Source organism: Halichondria panicea, chromosome 3, assembly GCF_963675165.1.
Source record: "Halichondria panicea chromosome 3, odHalPani1.1, whole genome shotgun sequence".
Taxonomy (NCBI): Eukaryota; Metazoa; Porifera; class Demospongiae; order Suberitida; family Halichondriidae; genus Halichondria; species Halichondria panicea.
The window spans coordinates 7,968,902-7,986,765 of record NC_087379.1 but is presented as its reverse complement, the minus strand read 5'-3'; the positions used below and the strand labels follow the sequence as shown (position 1 = coordinate 7,986,765).

At 44.2% G+C, this 17,864-nt stretch overlaps 3 protein-coding genes and 1 pseudogene across 3 annotated transcripts; 2 read left to right on the top strand and 2 right to left on the bottom strand.

Annotated features, from left to right (window-relative positions):
• Position 1: 1 nt before the first annotated feature.
• LOC135334129 (transmembrane protein 131-like) lies at positions 2-5,388 on the top strand. The gene is made up of 6 exons (XM_064529196.1): positions 2-197; positions 432-630; positions 979-1,353; positions 1,541-2,258; positions 2,526-4,698; positions 4,857-5,388. The coding sequence occupies exons 1-5, from the start codon at positions 2-4 to the stop codon at positions 3,249-3,251; spliced, it is 2,214 nt and encodes a 737-aa protein (XP_064385266.1). The 3' UTR covers positions 3,252-4,698; positions 4,857-5,388.
• On the top strand, positions 3,490-4,425 carry LOC135333165 (iroquois-class homeodomain protein IRX-5-like). The gene has a single exon (XM_064528076.1). It carries the CDS (start codon positions 3,490-3,492, stop codon positions 4,423-4,425), a length of 936 nt encoding a protein of 311 aa, XP_064384146.1.
• Positions 5,389-6,014: 626 nt separating the features above from the next.
• On the bottom strand, positions 6,015-7,963 carry LOC135334160 (uncharacterized). The gene is made up of 6 exons (XM_064529236.1): positions 7,927-7,963; positions 7,726-7,824; positions 7,174-7,329; positions 7,004-7,055; positions 6,710-6,822; positions 6,015-6,353 (listed from the first exon to the last, which is right to left on the bottom strand). Exons 2-6 carry the CDS (start codon positions 7,750-7,752, stop codon positions 6,225-6,227), a joined length of 477 nt encoding a protein of 158 aa, XP_064385306.1. The 5' UTR covers positions 7,753-7,824; positions 7,927-7,963; the 3' UTR covers positions 6,015-6,224.
• Positions 7,964-8,101: 138 nt separating this feature from the next.
• On the bottom strand, positions 8,102-13,149 carry LOC135333164 (E3 ubiquitin-protein ligase mib1-like; annotated as a pseudogene).
• Positions 13,150-17,864: the final 4,715 nt, after the last annotated feature.

The window sequence follows — 17,864 nt, the reverse complement described above, 5'->3', positions numbered from 1 at the left end:
AATGGCGGTTGCTTTCAGTCCTAAAGTAGACCAGGAGTTGAATACGCTGCTTTTGTTGAGAAACAACTTGACTGTGTTTGATTACGTCATTGTGCAGGGGAGCGGGGTTCAGGGTTCGGTTGCTATCGACAGTGTCCAGCCCGGCACTGAACCTCTCATGTTTGAGTTCCCCAACTCTGTCATGGAGAACTGTCTAGGTAGGTCAAGCATGGACACACACACACACACACACACACCCCCAGCTATTAGGCACCATTAGAGACTTAACATTTTCCGTAATTATTGTTCATTTTAAAATGTACGTATTATTTCCATGCCTCTCAATAAGTTATGTGTTGTGTGTTACATACAGACAGATGCTGTAACTACATTTACTGCCATAGCGTGCCTGTACACACTCCTAACCCCCCCCCCCCCACACACACACACAGCTGGTACTGTTGTGGACCCGCTAGCAGACCCCCTCAAGCTCACCAAGACCTTTAGAATGCATAACTCTGGCTCCACCTCCATCACCTTGCGTATTATCGGACTGGAGGGTGGCAGTTGTGACGGGAGAGGCTTCGTTATCTCTAACTGTAACAAGGACATCACCATTAAACCAAACCGATCAAAGAAAATTGAAATAACGTAAGTCAGAATCCCTTCAGCGAGTTCTATCAGTGTGTGTATATGTACAGTGTGTATCACAGTATAATTACATGTATATACCGTATAGCGGGTTATTTTCGTATGGTTCAAATTTTCGGATATTTCGTATTGAAGAGTATGATACGAAAATTAAAACTACGAAATTCTATCGCAATAGGTTCAACATCACTATCCTGAGCTGTACGAATATTTAAAATACAAACTATTTAAATTGGTAGAATTCATACGCAAATTTTCACCAACGAAAATTACCCGCTATACAGTATACTGATGTGCCGTACGTGTCTTGCAACAGTGTATTACACATCTCATCATCCATACGTGCAGGTTCACTCCAGATTACACACTGACCCAAGTCTCCACCACTCTACGATTACAAACCTCCACTGGCAACGAGTTCCTCTACCCTCTACTAGCCATCCTCCCCCACCAACTATTAGCGGCGTGTATTGCCTTACAGCCTCGGCCCGAATGGGAGAAAACACTGGCCTGGTTGTCTGTACCGTTTTGGCTGCTTGTCATACTCTGCCTTGTAGCTACAGTATTCGTGCAGACCAAGTTCGGAATGAGAAGCAGTAGTTTTGTGTCCTATAAAAGTGAGGCGAAAGCAACGAAAGGCTCTGGAGAAGTATTCGATTTGAAGAAGTTGTCAAAGTCTATGGATGTGCTGTCCAAGAAGGTCCAGGAATTAGGAGAGAAAAGGTTAGTGCAGAGTGCAGAGTTTGTGTGTGTACATCCATATTTATACTTACGATTAGTTGCTTGTTTTTCTCTGTTTTTACTCAATGAAGTATGCATCTATTTTGTATGAAGTAAAGTTTATTTGCTACCTACATTTAATTGTATATGGTTGTTCTTTTTTTATTCTGTGTTTTTCTCTTTCGTGCAGTTCTAACCAGAAGTCTGAGTCCACTGGTCAATCTATGAAAATTGAAGTAACTCGAGAGCCTCCTAAACCCTCTACCGATAAGAACACTCCCGTATCTAAACCTAAGCCTGAGCCGCTAGTAACCCCCACTACTGCTCAAGAAATACCCACTCTCAGACATCGTGTGGTACAAAGCAAGATCGAGAGAAAACCATCATCACAGGAAACTATCACCTCATTGCAACCTGTTCCATCTAGATCACACACGGCTGTTACTTCCACGCCGAAGGGAATGTCCTTCAAGATCCCCATTGCTCCTGTTACTGAGCCGAGTGTCATCTCCCCACCTAGAACAGGCACGGACAATCACACTGGAGCTAGAGAGCAGACCCAGCCTTGTACTCCAACCACCGGTGCACCAGCGCAACTCTGCTCATCCCCTACCAAACTGAAGCGTAGCAGCGAGAAAACCATCCCCGAAAAAACCGTGTCCAAAGGCGAGATCATTTCAAAAACACCCACGGAAACTAATCCGAGCTCTCCACCAGCGAATGGGAGAAAATCAAAAATCGTACGAAAATTGAAGCCTCTAAAGATAACGCCTGATAGTTCACCCCTCCCCCCGTCCGGACGGAAGGAGCTGGAGAGGAAGGTCTCGGAGAGTAGCATTGTTTCTAGCAACAGTGATTCGGCATCTACGGGTACCGACAAGTCGGAGGAAGTGGAAACACCTAGCCAGGTCAGTCTCTTAATTAATATTGCACACACTGTATGTGTAAGCCATTGTATACGTATTATGTTTGAACACTTAATTGTCATTGTAATTTGTATATTCTGTGTACTGTACATGTACATGTACATGCGTAAGCCGTTAATATTCCTGTATAATAATCGGATATACACAAATGCTTGTCAGGTCTGTACTTGTTTTTTAAGTGACATGTACATGCATGTAAATACACCATTCCCCACATAATACTTGATTTACGGTTATCTCTCTGTGTAGGTGGTTACTGTGGTAGCTGAAGTGAAGAAGCCTCCACCACCTGTCACCAAGGAGCCCAACACTGGCCAGACCATCCATCCTCCCGACACGCCCGAGAGTACAGAGGTCATGTCACCAAGAACAGAACTGGTCGACAAGAAAGAACCACCGATTAGTACCGTTCGGATGAAAGGAAAGAGGAAACCTCGACAACAGATCAAGAAAGAGGAAAAAGCTCGTAAAAAGGAGAGAGGGAGAGACAAAGAACGAGAGAAAGAAAAGGATACGGACAAAACAGACGCTAAGCAACTAGTTGGTTCATTTGAAGATTCCTCTTCGTCTAATTCCACTGAGCAACTTGACAACGACAGCACACCTCCTCTTGAAGATACGGTACAAACTAAAACTGAAACCAACGTGCAATGTGACAAAACTACTGAGAATGAACTCAATAAACTATCAGAGACAACTATTATCGACGTATCCCCAAACGAGGGCAATGAAATACCGGTACTCGTGTCCCCAGCTGTTCCCAGTACTGCCATCAAGACTGGTTGTACAACTAAGACCACAAAACAAGAAACTAAAGAGACGTTCACTGACTCGTTTTCAAGAACACCAGATCAAGCCGCCACTTACGGTACTAAGAAAATCAGTACTGGCAAAAAACCTTCCGAGAAAATTAAATCACCCGTTGTTGAGAAGATCACACAACTAGTTAGGACAATCTTCTCGAACACCAGCTGAAATCAGATGAAAACGTTAGACAGCGGCCACAAACTCTGCATGTTGTACCTATCATAAGGAGCGAGTTGATTGAAGAACCTGTTATCGTAATTCCAATTGACTCTGATAGCTTGGTTGAAACGGATGGTGTGACACATACTCTACTCAGTGTGGACTCTGGTAAAGGCGGTTCTCAGAGTCTGCCCACTTCTCCTCACGAGAGCTGGCTGCTTCTTTACTATCCAATAACTCGGCCATTATGCGTAGGAAGCAGAAGAGCGATCGTGACAAACCTGACGATGGACAGGAAGATGATGACTACCAACTCCCGGAACAAGACGAGCAAAGTGAAACTGAAATGACGAAACCAATTGAAGCACCACTGAGTCCACAGAAAGATGAATCTTCTCATAATTCAAGCGACAATGAGTTCAAGCCGCCTCTATCTACACTCTCCCTGAACGCAGAACCATTTTATCCATCTCCAACTTTTGCACCGAAATCTGGCCCAAGTCTACGAGCAGATCCGAGGAAATTTGGTCCCGACCACAGCTCCCAGCCCAGAGGACCACCCCCTGGTTTATCACCAACTCCTGATGATGCCCACATGCGTCCCTACCCTGAGGGGTCGTACTTTAAGAGACCACATCCGTTACGAGGAGGCAAATCGATGACCCCCTCACCACCTTTACCGTATTTCCCCGAGGGATCGCATATGCCGTACAGTGACTATCCCTCACTTGAACATCACAATCCAATGGCAATGGACGAACCGTACAGTGGGCCTGAGGACTTCCCACCGATGCCTATGGGGCGTCATAGTCGAGAGCACTATCGTGGTCGCTCACCAATGATGGCACCAAAGAGCGGACATGGCAGACAACACATGCATCCGAATATGGAAGCGTATATGCATCATCTGTACATGCAGAGAGCACGAGAGTACAGCTATCGTCCACAAGGACCTTGGGACCACCACCATCACTCACACAGGCTCCAGGTGCCACCCATGGAGGAGGGGGGCATATATGACCAGCAGTATTTGAGAAAGAGACAATACATCATGAAACTTATTGAACGGGAAAGAGCTATTGCTGCTATGGAAAGAGATCAACCTAGACATCCTATTGATGCCCCCTCCCCTGCCAAGTTTGGACCAGATGTTAGCCCCTCCTCTATTGGATCGAGAGGATAGGACAATCCAGACTTCAGCGAGCAGTCCCCGGAAGACCCTGACTTGATTCCCTATCGTCAAAGTAATCTATTGCCAGAGAGACCAAGAAGGAGCCGTACTTACAGCATGGAGAGTGATCTAGGAGGAGAGTTTGTGACTGATTTCCCTGCTGTCTCGGCCGTGGGTGCTCCGGGTCAACAGTTCTCGTCTCGCGGGGAGAAGGGCTCTATCTCCAGCAAGAGTCTGGCACCAGGAAGGTCTAGGAGTGCTGGCTGGCCTGCTGGGGAGGGAAAGGTGAGAGATTATTTTGTTTTTTTTGTACATTGTTTTACATATTTTATGACTGTACATTCCTTGTGGTATATATATGTGTGTGTGTATGTTTTAGCAGACGTACAGTATACACTGTGTATATTATTCTGATCATGATACTCCCTCTCTCTCCTCTGCAGAGCACCAGTCCTAACTGGGACAGCCCCAACACGTGGTCAACAGACACTGCTCCATTCTACAGTAATGACATCACCTCCGATATGAGCCCCCTACCTATCAGCAGTGGCACCACCGACCCAACCTCACCCTCCGAGGACACCACACTCTCAACCACCACCTATGACCTCTTTGAGAACCAAAGTATCTGGAGCCTGAGCAACGCTGATAGTTCAACACTTCTTTCCTGGGCCCAACAGAAATCTGAACCCTCACAAAGCAAGACTGAGTAAAGCCCCCCTCTGACCTACTGCAACGATTTGGACTATGAATTTTGGATAACGATTTCAACTTAACCTCATTTCAATTGAGTTGTCTGCTATTAGCTCTAGTATCAGCATTTTAGCGAGTGATTATCTAGCCAGCTATCTAGTTTATTATTGTTATCGTGTAGCTACTAGTAGATCGTTCAGTTGTCATTTTGAGAGCTGTATGTGTTTAGTAGCTAGCTGATGACATTATTGTGTCTTGGCATTATGAATTAACAATTAACAATTTGTGACCTGCAGGGTAATGTATACTCACATACATGCAAGTATAAGGAATGTAGACAGAGTATTATTATTATACATGTAGTCTCGCACCCCTGATTAAAATTGGTATCGACCTAGCGTTTAAATAGAAAACATCCGGGGCTGGCTGCGCGAGACTACAGACTACTGCATGAGGGTGATTAATTATTATAAGGTAATTAAAAATGCTATTACACAGCCAAAACTCCATGCAGGACAGTAGGGGGATACTAGAACCATCATAATTGGCTGAATAATTTGTATATAATTTATACGCATGCAGTACCAGCAACGTAACGTATTTGTCATAATGATGATGGTTCTATTATCCCCATGCATTCCCATGCTGCATGTGATATTGTCGTGTACCATGATTATAAATACGACCATGTCACTTTCCCCCATCCACCACAACTCTATAGGCACGCTGTTTCTAATCTATATAATCATGGACACTCTGATGGGACAAGTTGAAGACGTTAATTGTCAAGCCCGTTACCAAGGAAACATGACAACATTGATCATCATGGAAACTTTGACAATGTTTAGCCTAGTATGCAGTATACGTCATAAATGTTGCATTTTTCTACTGCTATAATTATGACACAATAATCATTAACAATAAAAGTGGCAAATTACTAAAGATCATTAACTAAGCAATCTACTAAGAGTTGTGTGTAATATTTATACCAAATATAAACCTTAAAGTGTTGATGAGCTCTTTTATTATGCTACACAGTACAATAAATTTATTACAGTGGAGCTGTTACTGTAAGCTAGGTTAGTTTAGATTCCATTTGTTGGGCAAAGTCTCCACGACTAATGACAGGACTCGAGTGCTTGGATGAGTGCTCCTAGTGTGGGGGCGGGGGTGGATCTTGTCAACCATTGCTCCAGTAGTTTAGTGAAACACATATCAGACTCGTTCGGATAGTCTCTCTTGATGGCCTGAACACAAGTGTGTGCGTGTGTGTGTGTGTGTGTGTGTGTGTGTGTGTGTGTGTGTTTGTGTGTGTGTGCGTGCGTGTGTGTGGGTGTGTGTGTGTGTGGTGGGTGTACATGTGAACTACTGATTTCACTACTACAGCTATAGAGTCACTGACACCACAGGCACACAGAGGATAGGAATGAGGATAATATTGCTATAGGCTAATAAGGGTTTGCACATGCAGGCTAATTATGACCAATCAGTACTGCTGGCACATTCCTTAACTGATGATGCACGACTGTATGAGCACAGGGCTATTAGTACACAGTCATCTACTGCTATACAGTGTTCAGTACACACACAGCAGAGCACTCACATCTAGTGTCCCCTCATTGACACCCAACTGCTCTCCCAGAGGACGCCATGTCCCCCTCACCTCCCAGGCAGCTGTCCTCAATACCCTCAAATGATGATCCACACTCAGTCCCTCTGGAAGGAACACACAATCATGACAACAACAGAACACTATCATTATTCCTAAGCAATGCCTACTAACTGAAACACACATTACTGAAGGGAACTCTGTATTGTACTGATAAGATCAGCTACAGTTATAATGGACTTTACTGCTGTTAATCAAATAAAGACTAATGTATATAATTATGCTTACCACTGTGAGTGAGATGACAAATATCAGGAGAGATGTCGCTGGTAGCTTTTGTCTGTAAACAGAAATCAAATATTAGCTACTTGTGTTTATAACGTAGAGGATAGAACATGTACTGCAACAATTTATACAAAATAAAGCTTTCAATTGTAATATAGTTGATAGTTGCCAACCTTAATGGTTGTTGCAATGTCCCCACGAGCAATGGCGGGAGACTCTAGTGCTCTAACAAGGGCAGACCAGGAGGGGGGAGGAGAGGAGCGCTTCACCCAGTGTGTCAGCATGGCCTCAAAGCACGGCTCAACCCAGCGATAGTCCTTCTCAAGACTCTGTATCAGTACACACAGTGAAACACAGTATTAAATACTTATAGTAAGGCCTCAACATTACGTTGCTATAGTAATCTGTTAAATAGGTTGGTACTTCATACAAGACGCCACCAAATATGCAGAGTCAGCATTGCTATAGATACTTCATTCTAAAAATGAATGCTCACTATTCAACCATTAAATAACGGCAGCAGTCAATTAAATAGTAGAGTAGATAAGACTATTGCTCAGAGTTGGTTCTGTGCAATATGCACAACCATATAAAGTACAGTCATGTAAAGACCACTTAAAATATGAGATTTATCAGAACTTGTATTTAAACACATAACTGGAAAGGTCACCCTAACAAAGAAAGTTTTAAGACAAATTAAGGTACAGCACAGAGACAGGTCTTACCACGCCAGTGGCTCCAGCAATATCCATAACTCCAACTGGCAGAGAGGCTGTGGGAGGGTGGTGGGTGGCACTGCCAGTACGCAGGGGAGTAGGGTACACCTGATGGATGCAAGGGCAGGACTAATTCAGAGTGGGTACTTATTAATAGCATACACTGTTCATGTTTATAAAAGAGGCAATGTTCAACAGTATCTGGCTCACCACCTCTCTAGTGTGCCCTGTGGCAGTAGGGGGCAGGTGATCTTAGACTGGCTCACCACCTCTCTAGTGTGCCCTGTGGCAGTAGGGGGCAGGTGATCTCAGACTGGTTCACCACCTCTCTGTGTGCCCTATAGCTGTGGCAGTGGGGCAGGTGATCTCAGACTGGCTCACCACCTCTCTGTGTGCCCTATAGCTGTGGCAGTGGGGGGGCAGGTGATCTCAGACTGGCTCACCACCTCTCTGTGTGCCCTATATAGCTGTGGCAGTAGGGGGGCAGGTGATCTCAGACTGGCTCACCACCTCTCTGTGTGCCTATAGCTGTGGCAGTGGGGCAGGTGATCTCAGATGTATGTGTGTGTGTGTGTGGGGACATAAAATCACATTATTGCTAAGTACATGTACTATACAGTTATAGAGGTTATCTAATTAAGCAACACAACTTGTGTAAACTTGTAATGCAGTTTACGTACGTAGTCCCTCTTTTGCAGTAATAAGCACTCGACACTCGAAGCATGTCTTCATCCTCCGGGCACATTCTATACAGTGAGAGAGGGAGAAGACAGTAAATGAAAGCTAGTACATATGAAAGAAAGGTGAGACTGTGGAGGATAGTGGGGGCTTATATAATACACAAAGAGGCTGTTTCTGAGTGATACATATACCTATCATTAAGTACCAGTACCTGGACAGAAGGTGTGATCACATGGCTTGACAGTGGCTGTGGCCTCCTCTTCATTACACATCACACAAACCTTGGACAGCTTGGAGATAGTCTTGACTGCAGCCTGTGTAGGAGAATCATAACATTACTTGATAAGTACAAAAAAAAACTATACATGTACTAACTGGGAAGTTACTTATGATAAAGTAGAAGCTTTCAAATTGCTATGTACTCACTTTGCAAATGGGGCATTTCTTGGCTCTCTGTGCACATTCTGCACACATGACAACGTGACCACATGGCTCAAACTTGACGTCCACTGGAGCCTCACACAGGAAGCACGGCTCAATGGCCACACCCACACTACCTGGAGGGGGATATGAATAATTAGACAAGAACAGAACAGACTATTGCTCAGAGTTGGTTCTGTGCAATACGCACAACCATATAAAGTACAGTCATGTAAAGACCACTTTAAATACAGACTTACAGAACTTGTATCTGAACACATAGTTGGAAAGGTCACCCTAACAAAGGTGACCTAACAAAGAAAGTTTTAAGACAATGGGGGAGGGTACAGCACAAAAATACAAGGTCTTACCACCTCCAGTGGCTCCAGCAGTGTCCATAACTCCAACTGGCAGAGAGGCTGTGGGTGGGTGGTGGGTGGCACTGCCAGTACGCAGGGGAGTAGGGTACACCTGATGGATGCAAGGGCAAGACTAATTCAGAGTGGGTACAGTTAACAGCATGTACTGTTTATAAAGCTAGTATATCAAAGAGGCAACAGTATCTGGCTCACCAAAGGTCCTCTCTGTGTGCCCTGAACCACCACTGGGGGAGCAGGTGATTTCAGACTACCATGGAACTTCACACCTCCACTGCAAGGAGGTAGTTCAGTACACATAACTAAAAATCAAAATCTATACAGTAGCAACAACATTATACAGGTATGCTAGTACATACCCTAGTACACAACTAGCTGCAGCTGTGCTATCTACTTCCTTGGACTGCTGTTAAATTTAGCAATTATAACAAGCTTTTGCTACCAACAACAGTGCATTTTAGGTCTTAAAATGGATTGAATAAATTCAGTGAAATTACAATGAAGTGGCTATATATAGTTGTGTCCCCAGCTCACCCGTCCTTGTCGAAGCCCATGACGATGGTTGCTACGTCAGGTGAGCAAACCTCCAATGGATTCCGGCCTTTCTTGTTAGTCTTGAACATCTCTGAACCTTCTTGTACTAGGAAGCACGGAATAACCGCCTTCAGCTGCTGACCAGGCAACCTGTCTTTCACCTGGTAGAGGGGGAGGGGCATACGTGTATGTTCACAGTGCAATCTAAGCACAGTGTACACATGATGGGTAAGTACATGTAATAATGCGACACAGCGTTCAATTTGAATATGTTTGAAGGGCTATAACTTTAGTTCCGATGGTCCGATCACATTAATTTTACGATTTGTTTAAAGCTTAGAGAGAGGTGTTTTTCAGATGATGTGTTAAAATCAAAGGTCTAATTTTGGGCTTGATTTTGACAAAATACCATGGGCTATAGCCCACGCGGTATCTTCCCGAAAACAGAAAATTATGGCCAGTTCCCAATTTGGGATTTGAGCATACCATCTGAAAGAGCTATTTCTAAGCTTTCAGAAAATCATAAAATCGTTGAATTTGGATCATCAGAACTCTAGTTACAGAGCTAACTCTAGGACTCTAAGGCCCTGCGTTAACTAGAGCATCTTTGAACAGCCACAACTTTTAGCATTCCTACTAGCCTACCTTCTTGAGTTGAGGAGTCTCTTGTGTGAGGTTGTCCACTGTCTCCTTGACCACGGCCATGTGAAGAGCTGTGTCTCCATCACTGTCTAGAATATTCATGTCTACCCCGAACCCCACCAGTCTCTCGATGATACGAGCGTGACCTTGGTGGACAGCAAGATGAAGTGCTGTCTGACCTTGGTTGGTCTTAGCATTGATGTCACACTGCACCTGTGGGGGAGAGAGGTCAGATTATAATGGCCACCCCTGAAGAAAGTTAAACTGCAATAAAAGCCAGGCAACAAGGTCCCAAATTAGTGTAGATTTTAACAACTCCTCAACAAAGGCCACTGTATAATAACTTAAAAGTGTCACATAATTATCTGTGCAATATAAAGGCTTTCCACTAAGTTTTGACTTGGATTGTACTTTCCATTCTTGAAAATTCTTAAAAATTGTGTAGTGCTCTACTACATGTAAGACCATATCTACAGCCAGCCACTCACCACTTCAGCAAAGGCAGTGACAACGTCCAGGTGATCATTGAGTGCTGCCAGGTGGAGGGGAGTGTACCCGTCGTCCTTGAGCAGGTTGATGTGCTCCACAAACCGACGGTTGAAGTGCTCCACAGCTCTGCAGGGGGGATAAGAGTATGGATTATACATGCAGTGTATACTAGGGCCTTGATATGATCATTTTACTGTTTTCGGAGCTAACTTTGAGAGACCATAATTTGAGTTAGAAACGTCTAATCTTAAAACAAGGAATGCACTCCTGTTAAAACAAAAACGTACACAGTCATATCTATAGACATAATTATATTAAAGCCAGCTACAAAACACAACTTTTATTTTCGTACTTCATGTTATATATACACAATTGACGGGACCTGCCATGTCACATGATCAAGTACTCACGGTAAGAACCCAATACGAGCAGACTCGTGGATTGGTGTGAATAGTCTGAAGTTGAGGAGGGTGGGGTCTGCTCCAGCGTCCAATAGGATCGTCACACTCTCATTCTTCTGAGCGAGGACGGCGCAGTGAAGTGCAGTGTCTCCATCGGAATCCAATGTGTGTGGGCGTGGTGTGTGTGTGTGGTGTGTGTGTGTGGGCGTGTGGTGTGTGTGTGTGGTGTGGGCGTGTGGGTGGGGAGGTGATATTAGGAGGGTAGTAGATAATCAGCTGCCATGATTTAGACTGCCCAGTCTTCTCCCACATATCATATCTTACTGCATGCTCTGCCTCACCTGCTCATGGAGCTTGATGTTGGGATGGTTAGCTGGCTTCCTCAGCACACTGTAGTGGCCCTTGACAGCTGCTATGATGAGAGGGGACGCCCCCTTAGAATTCTTAGAGTTGACATCAGCTCCAGCATCGATAAGAATGGTCGTGGCTTCATCTTCATCACTATACGGACAAATAATATCAATTAATGGCGTACAAGATAAAACTGGGCCAGCCATTAATTTAGGTAATGGCATTCCTGATAATGGTAGAGCTACAGTTCACCTGTAAGCACAGAGATGCAGTGGTCTGTCACCGTCTTCATCCTATGCAATGAAACACACACTATTTAGAAATACAGACCAGCACAATATAACACCATCCACACACACACATGTAGTGTATACAGCAGAGGCTAGAATGATGCACATACCCCCACTTCCACATTGGGGGCGAACTCCATGATGACCTTGAGCACGTCCACATTGCCAGCTGCACAGGCACAGTGGATGGCCGCCTTGCCAGCTGCCTTGGTGTTCACCTGGGCAACACAAATCACATCATAAGGTATTAGTTTTTGAATAACTTAAACATTGTGACATCCACCCACATACTACCAAACAGCTACTGGATATAGGATGCTCCCAACACAAGTTACGACTTCTGAAAGACAGCTCTAAAAACAGACCTGATTTTTCGACGGCCGTAATTTTAATACCGTTGATCCAATGTCAAAAATTGTATGATTTTCTAAAAGCTTAGAAAGAGACCTTTCAAATGGTGTGTTTCAATCCGAAATTTCGTTGGGGCCCTAATTTGTCATTTTTCGGCCTTGGACCATAATTCATGGTATGGCCAAATTGACAAATAGTTTTATTGCTGGAATATGAACTTTGATTACACCATTTGAAAGGTCTCTTTGTAAGCTTTCAGAAAATCAAAAAATTATTGCAATTGGATCCACGGAATACAAGTTATGGCAGCTGAAAGAGTCTCCCAAACAATTTAAACGGGGTTGGTGGTGGTGTAGCTGAAGATCTTTCAGCAGCTATAACTTTTGTTCCGATGATCCAATTTCAAAAATTTCATGAAAGCTTACAAAGATACCTTTCAAATGGTGTGTTTCAATCCAACATTTTGTTGGGACCCTAATTTGTCATTTTTCCGCCTTGGACCATGGGCTATTTATTATCCACGTATAACCAAATTGACATATAGTTTTATTGCTGGAATAATTATTATGAAACATTTGACTTTCTAAGCTTTTCGGAAAATCAAAAAAATCATTGAAAATTGGATCCACGGAATTCAAGTTATGGCAGCTGAAAGAGTCCCCAAAATTGAAAGATAGGGAGAGAGAGTACATAACACTGTGTCCTAGATTCTCACCTCTGTGGGATGTTTGCTCTGAGAGTGTTGGCATCTCCGGCTGCAGCACGATGACGGCGACGGCCGGGTTCTAGCTCGAGGAGGGACAGGATCAGGATCTTGAGATGCAGTCCAATGTCGTCACTGTCCAGCCCTCCTGCAGACTCTGCCAGGGGAGGTTGCAAAGAAAGAGACAGACCATAATAATATTATGAGGTCATTTCCTGTATGTACACTGACCTCAACCAAATTTTGGATTGAATTATGAAATACATCATTTGAAAGGTCTCTTTCAGAAAATCATAAAATTGTTGACATTGGATCAACGATACTTAAGTTAATGGCTGTTGAAAGATGTACATCTACAATGTATATACAACATCATTGATAGTTGGTTAATTGGTTGCAGTATACTCGTTGGAGAACAGTGATGAGGATTCTCTGGAGTTTGCAATTTGGAGTGCTCTCTCAGCCGGGCACTGTCTCCAAGACCTTCACACTGCACAACATCAACCCTGTGCAAGTAAGTGCTCCTTGTTGCAATAGTCCTCTCAATGTAATGCTACTGTCATCTGCCTTAATTATACTTGATACGTATGTACAAGTTGTTTGCACATATCCACAGCTGCTCGAACTGACTATTTATGATGTACATGGAACCACGTTATAATCCTTACAACGACTCTTAATAGTGTTTCTGTTACACGTACATTTTGTACAGTGTTCGTACAAATTCATAATTATGGCCTGCTGATACGTTAGTTTGTCTCTGCAGATATCCATCATTTCCTACTCTGTGAGTGCCAATCTCCCGTTTACGAGTGTCCAACTGTCCTCCGTACACCCCACCACTAATGGCACCCCCCACCCTCCCGCCCACTCCACCCCCCTCACACCCTCGAACCTGAACACAGCGCCCAATTCACCGTGACTGTGTCTAATCCAAACACCATCAGTACCTACAGCGGGGAAGTTATCGTCAGCACATCGTTCGATAAAGTTCTACACGTTCCTGTTTATTTCAAGACGGCCGAGAGTAGATTGAAAGTGAGCCCTGGGGCAATTAGTTTCAAGGGGATTTTCCCCTACCTGAGGGCAAGGGTCGGATTGAGTGCATGGAATTTGTTTCATAAAGCTGTCGACGTGACCTCTGTGAACTCTGACCTTGATGACCCCCGGGTATACTTTGAAGAGGGTGTGGATGGTTTGCCACGACTGAGACCAACGGAAAAAATTGAGGTAATTATAAATCGGAACCGTATTGTTACTGTGAACGTACTATTACGGAACCTCTTTTTATAACAGACACTTTTGGGGAGCATGTTTTTGGTCAGTAAACCGAGGTGGCCTTTGTCGAGGGGTTGCTTTGTACACAAACCGTTCATTGGGGACCCGTGTGCATGCTGTGTACACACTTAACACACACACACTCACCATACCCCCTCCCCCCACACACTCACACACTCACCATACCCCCCTCCCCCCACACACTCACACACTCACCATACCACCTCCCCCCCCCCCACACACACACACACACACAGATTGGCTCTGTTGTGATTGACCCCCTACTGGGGGACACTGTATATCTGAAAAAGCCGGCCAGCTCCCTGGGGTTGTGGTCCTCTAACTCAGCCCCCCAGGACCCGTCTCGAGAGCTACAACTGCTCACCACTCTGTGGGCCTCCTGGAGGGGCCTGGTGGACGATGGACGCACAGTGTAAGCCTCACCTGACTTACAGTTCAATGTGTGTGTGTGCCTACAATCATGCATATACAGCCCCAGTATATTTTTCGGTTTAGCATTTTAGAGCACTGGTTTTAGCTGCTTTAAATCAATTTCTATATGGATACTGTACGTAGGTACAATGTAAGTCAGGTGGCACTGATTGTTACAATTGCTCATAGCCAGCCTATAATTATTTCTGTACATGTACTTGTTGGGGATGCCATAAGCAAATGGTTCAACCTCTCTCTCTCTCTCTCTTGCAGTTTCAATGCCAGTATTGTAGTGAGCTCTGTTGGAGGTGGAGAGGTACGAGTGCCTGTAGATGTGAGTCTGACCTGGCCTAACCTGGTCAAGGAGAAGCTGGTCACACTGGAGCCAACCACAGTGGGAAACACATCAGTAAGTCAGGGTACCTAGTCTAACATGTCCTTCACTCACAGTAACCTCCCCCAATCTCTCCTCTTTTCCTCCACTTACTCCCTTTATTATTAGTCTAGAGCTGTCATGTCTTAGGCAGCAGAAGTTAGTGTTCACTCTCACAGTATTTGATAGCATGTCATCTCACCCAAGGCTAGTACACTCCGTACACCACTGTACATTATATACAGTATGTAGTGATTAGTTGCCTACCACACTCATTGGTTTACTACCACACTCTTTAGTTCCCTACCACACTCTTTAGTTCCCTACCACACTCTTTAGTTACCTACATGTACCACACTCTTTAGTTCCCTACCACACTCTTTAGTTACCTACCACACTCGTTCTTTTGCTACAGATTCATCGTCTCCGCATAACGAACCCATCAGACGTGCCCCTACTGGTTCAACCAGTTTTCCTCAGTCACTACACTCACCCGCAAACCATCATCGACTCTCTATTGGACCGATTCGACCCACGACTACGAAATCTCAACTTTTCTCATTTGTCAAATTCCTTCAGTTTTGTGTCTAGTGCATCACCTGAGACAGCCCTGGCCACAACGTTACTGCCTCCACACAGCAAACTGTTTGAAATGGCGGTTGCTTTCAGTCCTAAAGTAGACCAGGAGTTGAATACGCTGCTTTTGTTGAGAAACAACTTGACTGTGTTTGATTACGTCATTGTGCAGGGGAGCGGGGTTCAGGGTTCGGTTGCTATTGACAGTGTCCAGCCCGGCACTGAACCTCTCATGTTTGAGTTCCCCAACTCTGTCATGGAGAACTGTCTAGGTAGGTCAAGCATGGACACACACACACACACACACACACACACACACACACACCCAGCTATTAGGCACCATTAGAGACTTAACATTTTCCGTAATTATTGTATTCATTTTAAAATGTACGTATTATTTCCATGCCTCTCAATAAGTCATGTGTTGTGTGTTACATACAGACAGATGCTGTAACTACATTTACTGCCATAGCGTGCCTGTACACACTCCTAACCCCCCCCCCCCCACACACACACACAGCTGGTACTGTTGTGGACCCGCTAGCAGACCCCCTCAAGCTCACCAAGACCTTTAGAATGCATAACTCTGGCTCCACCTCCATCACCTTGCGTATCATCGGACTGGAGGGTGGCAGTTGTGAGGGGAGAGGCTTTGTTATCTCTAACTGTAACAAGGACATCACCATTAAACCAAACCGATCGAAGAAAATTGAAATAACGTAAGTCAAAATCCCTTCAGCGAGCTCTATCAGTGTGTGTATATGTACAGTGTGTATCACAGTATAATTACATGTATATACCGTATAGCGGGTTATTTTCGTATGGTTCAAATTTTCGGATATTTCGTATTGAAGAGTATGATACGAAAATTAAAACTACGAAATTCTCTCGCAATAGGTTCAACATCACTATCCTGAGCTGTACGAATATTTAAAATACAAACTATTTAAATTGGTAGAATTCATACGCAAATTTTCACCAAAGAAAATTACCCGCTATACAGTATACTGATGTGCCGTACGTATCTTGCAACAGTGTATTACAAATCTCATCATCCATACGTGCAGGTTCACTCCAGATTACACACTGACCCAAGTCTCCACCACTCTACGATTACAAACCTCCACTGGCAACGAGTTCCTCTACCCTCTACTAGCCATCCTCCCCCATCAACTATTAGCGGCGTGTATTGCCTTACAGCCTCGGCCCGAATGGGAGAAAACACTGGCCTGGTTGTCTGTACCGTTTTGGCTGCTTGTGATACTCTGCCTTGTAGCTACAGTATTCGTGCAGACCAAGTTCGGAATGAGGAGCAGTAGTTCTGTGTCCTATAAAAGTGAGGCGAAAGCAACGAAAGGCTCTGGAGAAGTATTCGATTTGAAGAAGTTGTCAAAGTCTATGGATGTGCTGTCCAAGAACGTGGTCAACAGACACTGCTCCATTCTACAGTAATGACATCACCTCCGATATGAGCCCCCTACCTATCAGCAGTAGCACCACCGACCCAACCTCACCCTCCGAGGACACCACACTCTCAACCACCACCTATGACCTCTTTGAGAACCAAAGTATCTGGAGCCTGAGCAACGCTGATAGTTCAACACTTCTTTCCTGGGCCCAACAGAAATCTGAACCCCCACCAAGCAAGACTGAGTAAAGCCCCCTCTCACCTACTGCAACGATTTGGACTATGAATTTTGGATAACGATTTCAACTTCACAATTGAGTTGTCTGCTATTAGCTCTAGTATCAGCATTTTAGCGAGTGATTATCTAGCCAGCTATCTAGTTTATTATTGTTATCGTGTAGCTACTAGTAGATCGTTCAGTTGTCATTTTGAGAGCTGTATGTGTTTAGTAGCTAGCTGATGACATTATTGTGTCTTGGCATTATGAATTAACCGTTTAATAATTATGACCTGGAGATAATAGAACCATCATCATTGACAAATACGTTACGTTGCTGGTACTGCGCATAATTATATACAAATTATACAGTTGGCGCGCCTCCAAAGATCTTTAACCCACCGTTTCCGATTCTCAAGGTCGGACGTTTAGCTACCCCCGGTTGCTATTCCAATGTGTTTAACTATAACTACTGCTCTAGCAATAATACGAATATTTATTTCTTCTTAATTAGCTTGGACACAGCATAAGACAAAATTTAAACCAATTTTTGTTGGACTGCGCTACATTTAACAAATAGAATGATCGATATGCATATGTGTTGTATTCTATGAACTGGAAATTA